At 41.4% G+C, this 13,580-nt stretch overlaps 1 protein-coding gene across 24 annotated transcripts in view; it reads left to right on the forward strand.

Annotated features, from left to right (window-relative positions):
- ATP2B2 (ATPase plasma membrane Ca2+ transporting 2) overlaps positions 1-13,580 on the forward strand; it is a 388,888-nt gene that overhangs the window by 212,160 nt on the left and 163,148 nt on the right. For all 24 annotated transcript variants that reach the window (XM_088171680.1, XM_088171667.1, XM_088171659.1 and 21 more), the window contains one exon: positions 12,234-12,717. In XM_088171680.1, coding sequence (XP_088027806.1) covers positions 12,519-12,717 — 199 coding nt within the window. In that variant the 5' untranslated portion in view covers positions 12,234-12,518. The remainder of the gene's footprint in view (positions 1-12,233; positions 12,718-13,580) is intronic.

Raw genomic sequence — 13,580 nt, forward strand, 5'->3', positions numbered from 1 at the left:
CAGCTCTTTGCATTCATTTCGTTCCTAGAGACCCAGAGAGAGCTTGGAAGAAGTTTGTGCCTTCCCTTCTGCCCTTGCTGGGTGGAGGCAGCTGAGGAAGAGCAGCTGGGAGCATCTGATCCATGTGTCAGATGGTCACAGAGTGCCATGAGACTCCTCCCCACCTTCCCATCCTTCTTTATTTGCTGGGCAATTAATGAGGACCCCAATTGGGCTGAAATTTGAGTACCTGCTGAAGGGCCTTGCTGGACAGGAGTGTGTGCAACCTGCAGCTAATTATGTCATTCATTAATCTGTTATCTCTTGATGATGGGCACGAGAGTCACTGAGAAGGATTCAGAGCCTACCTGGTAATTAAATTATTTATTCCTTGTGTATTGGTAATTCTTCATTTCTGTGCTGCAGCCATGTGAAATCCTTACAGGGGGTTATATGAAGAGAAAAATTCCTGTTTCTTCCTTGTTCTCCTGGGTTTTTTTCCCATATATGCAGATAACTAATGTAGCTTAAGAGATGCAGAGTAGGAAGATTAATCTCTCTTCCCCCTTGCAGCTCCTAAAGAAAGTTACAGCTTTATAGCTTCAAAAGAGAACATTTTATTTTTAAGTTGCTATTAATAGCACAGAAAATTAAAAGCTCATCATGGTTAGGATGAGATCCCGATTGAACTTGACAGGGAAGAAGATATTTAATAAAAGTACCAGGCATGATGATGGCTTTAAAATAAATCTGTGCCTTAATAGCTAAATTATGAGGCGATAATCTGCTGGTCTGCTTAAAAATGTGTTTGTAGGAGGATTTTGGAGATGACCCCGCAGCTAATGCATGGTTATTGGTATGTCCTGTCCTACAGCTTGTATTTTTTGGCTAATTGTATGATTTTAAGGTTGGGCAGCAACATTCTACATGGCTGTGATCGCTTTTTATCCATCAATTGATGTCTGCTGCTGTTTTATCAGCTTATTTTTCTGAGCCACCAGCTAGGATAATGTGCTTGAGGGAAAATTATACCCTACATCAGTGGTTTTGTTACAGCATGTTGTACATTATTGGTAATTTGAATGCACCCAGATAAAAATAGAAAGGTTAAGTAGTTTTCCAAACGTTGCTTCTGTGAAGCAGAAAGAGAGTAATGTCTGTACTCATATACGTTTTTGAGGGAAGAATGGGTTTTTTATTTTATTTTCCCTCTGCTAAAATTGATGCTTTCCCTCAAGCTGAATGTAGAGAACACTTAGCTTTGGAAATTTCTCTTCCCAAGCTCTTTATTTTTTTTTTTTTTTTTTTTTTACATTTTTTTATTCTTCCTGTTGGATGTTTAGCTCTAATGAGCTGGTTTTTAGCATTAATGTGCCAGTTCTGTCTGCATATGCCTGTCCCCACAGTGCCTTGCCATGGCCAGGTGGTGTGAGCTGGTGCCAGGGACAGGAGCTGGAGCCCCACGGTGCCCAGTGCCCTCTGCCAGTGTCCCTGGCAGCTCCTGGGCACAGCCCTCACCCTCCTTCCTCCTGCTTGGGGGCTCTCAAATGTTCCTCACCCCCCTCACGTGGAGTTGGCAAAGCCATTCTGGTGAGGTATTTATGCAGGGCCTGGCTGGGATTTCTGTCAAGTTGTAGTTCATCATTTCTGTTCCAAAATGATTTCGTGATTGTCCGTGGATGACAATAACCCGGGGAAAAAAATGTGGTATTTTGATAGGGCTGCCTGATAGCCATCTCCTTGGAATCCTTTGTGCATGTCCTATTTAAAACCTCTGCAGAACATCGCTGTGTGTCTTTCAGCTAATGCCCACTGAGATTTAAAACCTCCTTTTTGGCTGCTCTCTTTCTGAGCAGTGACCTTGGCTGACAATTCCCATTGTACACCCGAGTCCTGCAGGGATAGATTTTTCCCTCTGCTCCTTTCACACGGATTTTTCATGGTGCAGCCTCACCTCTCCAGCAGCTCTGCTCCTCCTGCCTTACAGGGCACATCTGCTAAAGCACTGGGGAGAAAACATGTTTCTGTTGGATTTTCTTAGTGATTAAAAAGGCGATGGGGGCTGTTGGGTTCCATCCTATCCAAGGGCTTCCCTTCTCCTCCCCTGGCTGAAGGGAATCAGAATGAGCTGTGCTTTTCCTGGCAGGTGAGAGGACCCAGCCAGCTGGGAGGGCTGGGGGCTCTTGGCTTTCATTTCAGCTGGGGACAGACCAGGTGGATGCTCTCTCTCTCTCTCTCTCTCTCTCTTCCACTCTCTGCAAAAACCACAAAGAAATTCTGCCCAAATCATCACTTCGGTTGCAATTTCTTGTTCTGACTTTCTCTTGCCTGCAAGCTCGTGGCTGAGGATGTTTGCATGTGGAGCTGGAGTTCAAAGCTGGCCAGGTTTGGATCTCTCTTTAGTAGCAAAGATGAGTTGGTTTATAAAAGAAAAAAATTTATAAAGCTGTGACATGGATTTTTTTTTTAAGCAAAAAACCCCCGAGAATATGCTTGAAGCAAATTTATCTTTTGAAGGGGAAAAAGCCTTTTTCTTCTCCCACATAACTTATTTTCCATAAGATAGAGCAAGGCTAAAAAGTTATTTTTCTTTACCTCTGGTCCTTGCATGGTGATGATCTGAGAGTTCAGTGGCATAAAGGAGATTCAAAGAGATGCCAGGTTTTATAGGAGCTGAACGCTGCTCTGTGTACTGGTGGTGGTAAACTACTGGTAGTTTATTTTTAGCAGTTTATAACCTAGTAAAGCTTGATTTAAAAATTTTTTATACTTTTATGTGCTGCTTTTTAATCCTGATAAATAGGTGAGATAGGTAGGAATGCTCTGTAATTGCAGCCACACAACAAGACAGGCTTGGGATTATGCCCTTAGTTAACTAAAATGATCTCCTGCTATCAAATGTGCAGGTGACAACAAAAATCTCTCTGAGATGGTCCCTGTTAGTTATAATTTGGTCTCTCTATTCTTATTTTAGAGAACTGCATCCCATCCCAAGAATGAAACAACCCAGCCTTATGTAAGATATTTTTCTTTAATTATTTTTTAAGAAAAAGATGCAAAAGTTCTTTTCACTCTTAACAATAAGAAAATGTAGAGATACGTTCAGAAAAGCAGATTATAGCCTGCAGTTTGCTTTTTCACCCTTTATGGGAATGGTGCAAGTGAAAAATGTGCCTCTTCCAATTCCACTTGTATGTATTTCTATTCAGCCATTAAATAACTATGTATGGGGTTTTTTAAACAACCAAATGATTTACTTTTATATTTTGTGTTCTTCCTCTTTTACTTTTCTGCTTGCACTTATTTTGCATGGAAGCTCCATTTTCTGGATCTCATTAACAACCAATGGTGCTGCACTAAAAGCTTCAGTATTGGCTTCATGTCTTTATATCTTTAATTAATATTATAATAAAATGCCTCTGACAGTGAAACCAAGGTGGCAGAAGAGAGGTCTGCAAATTGAGCCTGGAGTGGAAGTTGGTTTAGTTTGTTTTTTTCCTTTTTTTTCCTTTTTTTTCTTCTTTTTTTCTTCTTTTTTTCCTTTTTTCCCCCTCCTGACCAGCTGTTTCTTATGATTTGTTTGATGCTCAGCATTTCACCTGCTGAGCAATCACACACCTGAAAAATCAGAGTAACTCCTGGAAAATTGGATTTTTCTGCAATCAGTCTTGAAGCCTCTCACAGATAAAAGACTGTGTATGTATAACACTGAAATGATGGCATTTTTGGCTAAAAACAGCAATCTGATTCCATTTCTGCATGGCTGTGCTGTGCTCTCCTCTCTTTTGGCTAAAGGTCTGTTAAATCTGCTCTGATTTTCTAGACTTTTGTAGACACCAGTAGCCAGTCAGTCCTTTTCCTTCTCCCTGCTGATGGCTGGGTGATTTTTGTGATAGATGCTGACAGAAGGACAGACAAAACAGCAGAACAAGGCCAGGGTTTTGTTGTTTTTTTTGTTTTTTTTTTTTTTCTTTTTCTTCTCCCTTAATGGTCTCCCTTGGGTTGTTGTGTAGAAATTTGAGCTTCTTTCTCAGGGATATGGGTGTCAACACTGATCATGCTACGATAGCGTGGATGTTAAAATTGGAAAGGTGCTTTAACCCCCAGAGCTCAGATCATGACAAAATGAATTTCTCTACAGCTGGCCAGTTATGGATTTCCTCAGGTTTTTATTCTCTCTGCTATTCCATGGATCCATGTTTATGGAAAACATGATACCTGTCAACTTGTTAATAGAAGCAATCCATCAAAATTATATTTCACATTAACAAGTGTACTTCCACTGCACTTTGCCAACCTTGTGCTTCTAAGAAAACTAAAAAAAACCTTCAATTTATCTCTAGTTTATTTAAAAAGTAATAAAGTCCAGGCCTCCTTTAAGTCTTTGAGATTGCTCTTATGAGAAAGTCCTATCCAGGACTGGAAATATTTCAGCTCCCATTTCACAACTCTCAAACCAGCTGTGGGTTGATGCAGCCCTCAGGGTAGAGCTGGGAGCACAGAGCACTGTGGCAGAGGAATCATGAAATGAAATTGCAATTTATTGATTAAAAGCCTGGTAGGTTGTTCAGATATAGGTAAGATCTTCTTCATTAATCTCAATTTTTAGGATTGAAACCGCCTGTAAAATACCATTAAAAAAAATCTGAGTAACCAATGTGAAAAGAGGTCGAGATGGATGTGACCAATCAGGAGAAACTGCAATTTCCACCAAAGTATTAAATATTTGGGTTAGTCTCAAGATATGAAGATTGGAGAGGCTATTTAATATTTTTATAATGATATTATTAGTAATGGACTTTAAAAAGTAATAATTAGGAACCAAATTCAGTGTCCAGTCTTAACAGAGGCTGAACAAAAGCCCAGAAATTTTAGGTGGGGTGCAGCAGGACTGTCAGCTTTAATCAGTCTCTGTCAAGCCTCAGATCATATTTGTTGGAAGGAGCTGGAAAATCTATTTTTTTATTAAGATGTTCTGGAGAAATTTCTGATAAAATTAGATATAATCAAGTATTTTAGGCACCCAGACTCCTGGAACTCCCTGAAATTGTGTGCACTGAGCTGGTAATCAGCTAAAGGTCACATGGTAACTCAAATTCTAGATTTAAGAAATCTGGTGGTCTGTAAAACACACAGATGAATGACAGATGTAGAATGACTCATCTTTTTAGTGTTTATGTGCCAATAATTTGCTTTTACTGAAGCAAAGTAAATATCTGAATTATGGCTTGGTGTGTTTGGGCTCTTTTCTTTCATAGGATTTTTCATCCTGTCCCCTGGGTCGAACCTGCAATGACTGGATAGAACTTTAATTTTGGGGGGAAAAGGAAAGGCACCTCAGCCCAAGGAAGAAATTTTGAATATTTTGCCCTGGAGATGATGGTGGGGAGCTGCTCTCCAACATCCCTGTGTGATGTAGCATCAGTGTAGCACATCTTTTGGGTGTTTTCTGCTGTAAAAAAGGCTCCCCCTCAACTCTGGAAGTGATGCAGGAATCCGTGCTGGGATATATTCCTTACCTGATCACCTAATGCTTTTAGAGCATTTAATTTAGATTTTTTTTTTTCACATCTGCTTTATTTAATGCTATCTAAGTGTCTGAAGTCTGAATATCCTTAGGTTTTTCCCCAGATGTGTTTTTGATTAAATTGATAACACAATTTGGAAGTTGGCACTCCTTGCAACAGCTGTGCTGTATAAAATCAATTCTACCTGAAAACATGAGTTTTCTAAAGCTTGTAAAGGTGTAGAATGGGTCTTTTCAGTGCCAGAAGTTACATCCCCAAAGAGTGGGAATATGTGGTGTGTAGGAAGGCAGTGGATGAAAGAAACCCCAAACCTACTTTGCAGTGGGGAATTGGAGCCTTGACAGAATAAATGGCTGCTGAAAAATAACCTTTCATTTGAGCCCTGGAAACAAAACATCATAAATTCATGCTAGCACCAGCAGGGTGTGAGAGTGAGTCCTGAAAACTGGTGGCTAGGACAGCCTTTACTGGGAAAATCTCTTTTTCCAGGGCTGAGATGAGGCTCTGGCATCAGGGGAGGAAGGTTTTCATCTGCAGGACCTGCTGCAGTTCCCCTGAAGTCACTGATGGAGTCATTTCATTATTTAATGGGCCTGAATTGATTCCTTTAAAGCACTTTTGTTGCTGTCAGGAGTTCATTTGGCTTTGCTGGAGCCATTTCCACGAGGAGCAGAGGAAAGCAGGATCAGATGTAGGCTGGATAACTGTGCACTGCAGCAGGGGCTGGAATTCACTGCCCTCATTACACTAGTGCAACATGGAAAAGAGAAAAATCAGCCAATTTGTGCAAGATTCTGTTTGCTAGAAGTCCTAAGAAATACGCTCATTGTAGAACTGAAGTTATTGATATTCTTTGTCTTTCTAATAAAAAGTTCTTTTGTGACTAGGCTTTTGTTGCCCTCAAATATTCAACAGTGTCATAGAATCCTTTTTATTTATCCTACCTGATAACAAAACTGGTACTGATAGGAGGGTCAGGTTCATGCTGAAATACTGAAACAGTTGTGAAGGGATTATAACAGGTAGTTGCCTGTGATTTTTTTTTTAATGTTTTCGTTTTGTAATATTTTAAAAATAATACTTCAACTTGCTTGTCTTAATGTCATCCCATTATCAGGGGAAATACATTTCTGGCTGAAAACAACAACTGAATGGATGTCTCGTCTGTGTGTGCTCATCATGAATGAATTATCACAGAATCACAGACTGGTTTGGGTTGGAAATGACCCTGATGACCATTTCATTCCAGCTCCTTCCACTAGCCCAGGCTGCTCCAAGCCTCATCCAACCTGGCCTTGGGCACTTCCAGGGATGGGGCAGCTTCTTTATAGGTGGGCAGATTAACTTAAGGCAACTTGAAGTTCATGAAGAAATGTAGGGATGAAGTCGGGAATATTTTCAGAGAACACTTCAGTGACAAAGTTCAGTTTCTCTTTCTTTATCTTCTTTTGGCTTCCTGGTATGAAACAAAAATTTCACACTTTGTAAGGTGCCAACCTGCTTTTATTCAGATGGTGTTTTTCCTTAGTTCCTTCTGCATCTTGTGCATTCCTGATAATTGAGCTTCGGTGTGAGTTGTTTTTTGTTTTTTTTTTTTAAAGAGAGTGTGAGTTTATGCATCATTGGGTGAATTTAATCAGCTTTGTTGGCTGCTGGATAGAGAATCCATTCCTCATTCTGCTCCATGAAGATTGTGCTCACAAATGGATGGAAGTTTTTGCTTTGGCATGAAAAGATGCCACAGCTGGGCCACACTTGATTTATTTCACACATCTGGAGGCCTCTACAGAGAAGGTTATGGTTTTCCTTCTCAACTCTTCTCCCCTTGCAGAGGTCTGCTGTGAGATTTTCATCCTCTGCAATCAGTTGTTGCCCTGCTGCTCCTAGCACAGATTTCAAGGAGCTGTAGTCTCAAAACATCTCAGATGGTTTTGCTCAGACTCAAGGGAAAACTCCCAGAAATCTGCTCCCAGTCGTGCTTTATTAAGGAATGTTACCAGTGAATACAGATGAATCTGGTTGTGCACCTTGTACTCCCTAAAATGTGACACTTCCCTGCTTTCCCCCTCCTTACTTGGGGGTTCTCTATAGGGCTCAGCTGGAATTTTATCTACAGCCAAGTAAAGTCCAGGTGGGGCAGTGATGGTCCCTATGGAAGGCTGGGAACTGCTGATTCCCTGGGTTTAATTCCTGGAGAAGCAGCTGTGTGTGCCACCTTCCAGCTGCATGAGCAGTGAGCAGAGCCTGGGCTTTGCTGGTCTCTGTCCTGGTTGAGAGGGGATCACCCTTTAACCTGTAATTCAAACAGGTTCTCCACCAGCAGACTGAAATCAGAGTTGTCATAATCTCAGGTGCCAGTTTAGAGAAAACAGTCAAACTAAGAATAAATCCTTTTTTTTTTTTTTTTTTTTTTTGACTGATTGTGACTCCATTATTTGTCCAGACTTAAGGACTGTGAAATGCAAGCCTTGGGATTCTGCTCTGGTGAAATCTGGTTCATTACATTGCTGCTAACTTTGCTGCCAGTAGAAGCCCGAATGAAATCAGCTGTCAGAATACTTGGGGATGATATCTACATTCTAACACACTGTGAAAATATTTACAAGCTTCCAAGATGAGACTTTTCCTGATTAGGGAAATCAAAGAATAGTTTTCCCAGCAGGCCTGCAGTTAGCTCATCCAAATTGCTTCTGTTTTAATTGGCATGCATTTCCTCTAAGCAGCTAGGAGATGAAAAATATTTGACTTGGGCTCTACAGGACTGGAAGCCTCTTCCCCCAGACACAGCAACTCTGGAAAAGAAACCCAAGCAAACAGCCAGCTCGAGTTTATATTGTATTTGTACAACAAAAATCTATCTTGGACAAGATTCCAGAGCAAGGGACAGACTGATCTTCTGACTTTTGAATGAGGAAAATAAGGACGGTGTTTTACTCAGGTGTTCTGTGTGTGAAGCCTTTTGTTACCTGAGTTGTTTCTAAGCGGGCTGTGACTTTATCTCAGCTCCACAGCAGTCTGTTGTTTTCAAACTGCACTTTGGGACTTCTTTTACTCAGTTTTCTACTTTAGAAACAATGGGAAGAGTAAGTAAAACCAAATAACCTTTGTTAAAAGTGACTGCTTTTGTCTGGATAAACCAACTAACGTTGTGTGTGAAATGCATTCACCTGAGTTTTTATTTCTCTTTTGTAGAATGTGTCTGAGGAGGAGGGACATTTTCCCTATAAGTTTTCTCTCAGAGAATGATGAGACCAAATCTGCCTCGTGGAGGAGGAGGTGACCCTGTTCTAGGATGGTGTGGGAAGCTGTGCTCTCAGGGCTTGGTGCCTCTTTATGTTCCAGCCATGAATTAAACCCACCGTGGATAGAGCAATGAAAGCAGAACCCACAGCATAAATCCAGTTCACTTTATTCATTGGGTCATTAGGATACGAGATAATTTTGATTGAAAAATGTGCCAGTATCACTTCCTTTAATCAGAATTTCTTGGTAGTTCACATAGAACATATCTACATCTTGAAAATATCAATATTGTGAGTTTTTTGTAAAATAGTCCATTCCCTCACCTCCACCCAAAAAAACAGCAAACAAAAATTCCCACCCAAACCCAGTGTAATTATGGGGTTTCTTGTGGATGAGACTTAATTTCCCCACTGGATGTATTTTGGAGATGCAAAACCCCACAATGGGAATATTGCCACGTGCTGGCCACAGCTTTTCTAATCCTCAGCTTTTGGTGAAGAAATATTCAATATTCACCACTTAGGAGGGATGAAGTGGTTGCATGTCAGTCCTGGCAGCCTGGTGAGGGGCCTGGGCTTTTGCTAGGAGAGATGCTGGGATGGGATGGAGCCTGTTCCAAGGGATTAGGGAGCTGCATTAGCAGGGAATAATGTCAGTCACGCTCTGTGCCTGCTGCCTTTCACCATCTGCCTCTCAGAAACGTGAGGTGGTGTTTCCCTGGTGGCACAGCATTAGGTGAGTCATGAGCAGCACACGCTGCCAGTGATTTGGTTTTGAAGCTCTGAAGGAAGTGTAAACTTCATATTTGTTGTTTATTGGTTAGTATTTAATCGGAGGTGAAATTAAAAATTAAGCAGGCAAATGACTCATGCTGAAAAGCAACAGCACTGTCTTGCTATGGCAGACAAATGACAATGAATTTCTAAGAATAGAAGAAAATATATTAATTTATACTGATAGCACAGGGAGCCTAAAGAGATGCTTTGATTGAGAGGAGTGGACACTTCCCACAGAAAGATCAGGGAGAAAATGTCTTTGATGCTGTGTTTAGTGCCCTTTGCATCAGAAATGAAATTGGTAGGTGGTTCTCTTCAGAAAATACTCAAAACTGTCTTTTCTCTGTTGTGTTATGGAACAGTTTAAGAACAATTTTATTATTTTGAAGCAATGTTTGAAAACATTTTTTTATTAGAGCAACATTTTTTTCATCTTCTTTTTTTCTTAAAATCCTGGCTGTTTGAGATGCCCAACTCTCGAAACCGTGAACTGCGCTTAGGAACAATTATTATTATTTTTTTTTTTTAACCACTGGAAGTAAAGAGCAGCCTGTTATTTCAGCTATTTGTTATCATTATTACTGTCGGCTCAGAGTCTTCCTGGCAGTCAGATCTCCATCTGCATTTTGCTGTGGCTGACAGCAGGCAGGGCCTGGGATGCTGCTGGTAGGAAGGAGGAGCCCTGGCCATCCGCTGCCTCCCGGGATGGAGCCTGTTTGATTGGGCATCTGTGACATTTCTGGCCTGCAATTTTTTTTCCCCAAATAATGCTGCAGGCTGATGCTATTTCTGTTCAGAATACTGATCCATCCTGTTTACAAACAAGAGGAAGCAATAGTGTGAGTAAGGCCTTTTCTTCCTGCTGTATGTAGGGGATTACCTGGGGATGGATTGCATGGAGAGCTGAGCATGGTTCACCATCTCTTGTTTAGTAAATAAAGGCCCTTTTAAATTGCTACTTCTAGTTTTCTATTTGTTGTTTGCTGTAGAAACATTTGGTGCCGAAATTCTTATCTCGTGAATGTGAAAAGCAACATGTGAAATTGAGGGTGGCAGAAGTTCTTAGCACTAGAAGATACATCAGTAAATAGGATGGGTGGGAGAAAGTACCAGCAGTTGGCTGGTATTTAAATTTTGGTCTGCAATTTTGAAGTTTTTGTAATATCATAGTGAAACTTGCACTTCCTTTCTGTTTTTTGTTTTTAATTATATATATTTTTTTTTTAATTTTTTCCTCCGCGGAAATCAAAGGAATGTTGAGGTTTGAAGCTGTAAAGAAAAGGGCTGGTAGAGTTCCAGTTTTTTTAATTGAGCGAGGTAACTCCAAATTAGCACTCACACAGGCTGATCTTTGTCACTGCAGAGCAATGGTAATATCCTTAGAGCATGGAAATAGCTAACCCTACGTGTTATATCAACTGTAGCTGGGTGAGAGATTAAAATTATTGCACCAGTATAAAACCAGGACTTGAAATGCATTGGGCTCCTCTTGATGTGCTCTATCTGGGCATTTATATATAACTTCCACTGGGGATTGCTGTGCCTAGAAAGTTCAACATGTGCCCTTTGCCTGTGACAGGTTGGTCAGTCATTAGGCTGCTGGGGTGCCCTTTGAGAGATCCTTTTTATTATGAAAACGATTCTGAGACCTCTAGATTAGACAGTGCACTCACACTAACCCGCTTGGAAAAGAAAAAAAGAGAAACCTTTAATCTCTGTTAAAACTCTGCGTGCCAAATATAATAGCTGGTTTCAGCAGTATTTAAACCAAGTTCATTAGAATATGGGAAGGGGAAACAGGTTTTAAAGGCTGGCTTTAGCAAGCAATCAACTGTCTCCCAGATGGTCCAAACGGGACTTGTTCAACCCTGCACATAAAAAGAAAATAAAAAAGGGGAAAAAGAAGTAAAAAGAGAAAGCCCAGCAGCATCCTGTGTGTGTCAGTGCCTGCTGGTGGCTTGGCTCAGGGGAAAGGACTCCTCACACAGACATCCCATCCCATCCCATCCCATCCCATCCCATCCCATCCCATCCCATCCCATCCCATCCCATCCCATCCCATCCCATCCCATCCCATCCCATCCCATCCCATCCCATCCCATCCCATCCCATCCCATCCCATCCCATCCCATCCCATCCCATCCCATCCCATCCCATCCCATCCCATCCCATCCCATCCCATCCCATCCCACCCCACACATCCCACTGCACTCGTGCTCTGCTCACTCGCACAAAGGCACGGCTGCAGGATGTAATGCATTTAAATATATTCTGCATTTTTCATGGTGGCTCTACAGTTTTTCCCGAAGTTTCACCGCCCTTGTGCTATAAAAACAGTTTTGCTTTAACCACGATGAAAGCTGGTGGTGTTTAACCCGTTTTTAGCCTGGGAGCCTTATCAGGGAGCCTTTGTTCTGGGCAGAGGACAGCCCGGCTGGCTGTATGGAGCAGAGCACGTACTGGGGTGCATCCTGCACGCCGGGCTAATCGCTCACTAATTAATATTCATGACTCATCTTATTTAACTGCTCTTGGCACTGGAGCAGCGCTGCCATTGGTGCTCCAGCCGTGGAGAGCTTTACCTAAGGCAGAGCTGGTGTTCTCCTGGGCTGGATGCTGCCAAGCTGCAGCTCCTCCGGGATGCCAGAATCCCCCTGACATCCCTCCGTCCCGCCGTGTAATGAGTCCTTTCTGCTTGCTCCCAAAGGTCCAGAGGAAGAAATGACCATGTAGATTCCACAGCTTGGGTGCAGCATAATGGGAAATGGTGAATGGAGTGGAGCTGGTCTGCAGCCTTGAGAGCAGCCGTTCTGTGACCTCCAGCCAGTCAGGGACACCCTCCACGCCACGAGCATCCTCCAGCCGCTCGCCGGACACTCGCGGGATTCTTTTTAATTTCTCACTTTGGAATTCAAGATTCCTCTCCTTCGATTTTTAAACAGTTTTAAGATTGTATCAACTGCAACGAGTGGAGCAATATAACCAAGCCACGATGGGTGACATGACAAATAGCGATTTTTATTCCAAGAACCAAAGAAATGAGGCCAACCATGCAGGAGAGTTTGGGTGCACTCTGCAGGAACTGCGCTCCCTCATGGAACTCCGAGGGACAGAAGCAGTAGTAAAAATTAAAGAGACTTATGGGGAAACAGAGGGGCTCTGCAGACATCTGAAGACATCACCAACAGAAGGTAAGCACTTCTCACTTCGCTTCAATTAGGGGACTTGGTGTAAATGCCCTCCAGACAGTGAAAAAAGAGGTTTTGATTCCAACCCGAACAGAATTCTCATGGTGCTGCCATTATTCCCTACAATAATAAAACAAGAGTCTTCTAAGAAAGCAGGTAAACCAGTCCAGCTATAGCTAAAGCTGGCACGAGAGTGGAAGGAGTGCTTCTTGTTTTAACAGCTAAATGCATTTATTCTTCCTTAAAATGACACAAAAAATCAGCACATGTTTTAGGCATTGCAAAGAGACTTGAACCTCTGTGCTCCTGGGGGGAAGAAGGTGTAAAAACAGTTGCTTCAAAACAGCTTCTAGGTACTTGGACATCTTGAGAGTATGAAATGACCTTTTGAGATGCACATTATGTTACTGTGTAGATCAATATATTTTTTTTATATTTATATATAGGTTGCTAATCTTCACTTATTATATTACCATAGATAATTTTGCTGAGATCATCAATCTGTGATTGTATCAATGTTTTTATTAGTTGCCCTTCTGTTGTGTGTAAAATTAAGCTACTTACTTTCTTATGTTTAATAATACCATTCATAATTTTCCAGAATCTATTTTCCTAAGTGTTTTTAGAGAATTCTACCTGATCATTTGTTAGTCTGGTTTTCAATGCTCAAACCAAATATCTCCCCATAAAGCATTGACAATTGTGCAATGTCTCCCTCTCCTCATACAATTTTCTTTCTCTTTAAGTGCAAGTAAAATTCTGTTTCATTCTAAGAATTCTATTTTTGTCACTATTTTTATCTCCAAGGAGTATTAACACTTTTGGAAATTACACAGTCTTTCAGTCTATAATATTTCTGCAGTCTT

This window comes from Sturnus vulgaris, chromosome 11 (genome assembly GCF_052056855.1).
Source record: "Sturnus vulgaris isolate bStuVul1 chromosome 11, bStuVul1.hap1, whole genome shotgun sequence".
In the NCBI taxonomy this organism is placed as follows: Eukaryota; Metazoa; Chordata; class Aves; order Passeriformes; family Sturnidae; genus Sturnus; species Sturnus vulgaris.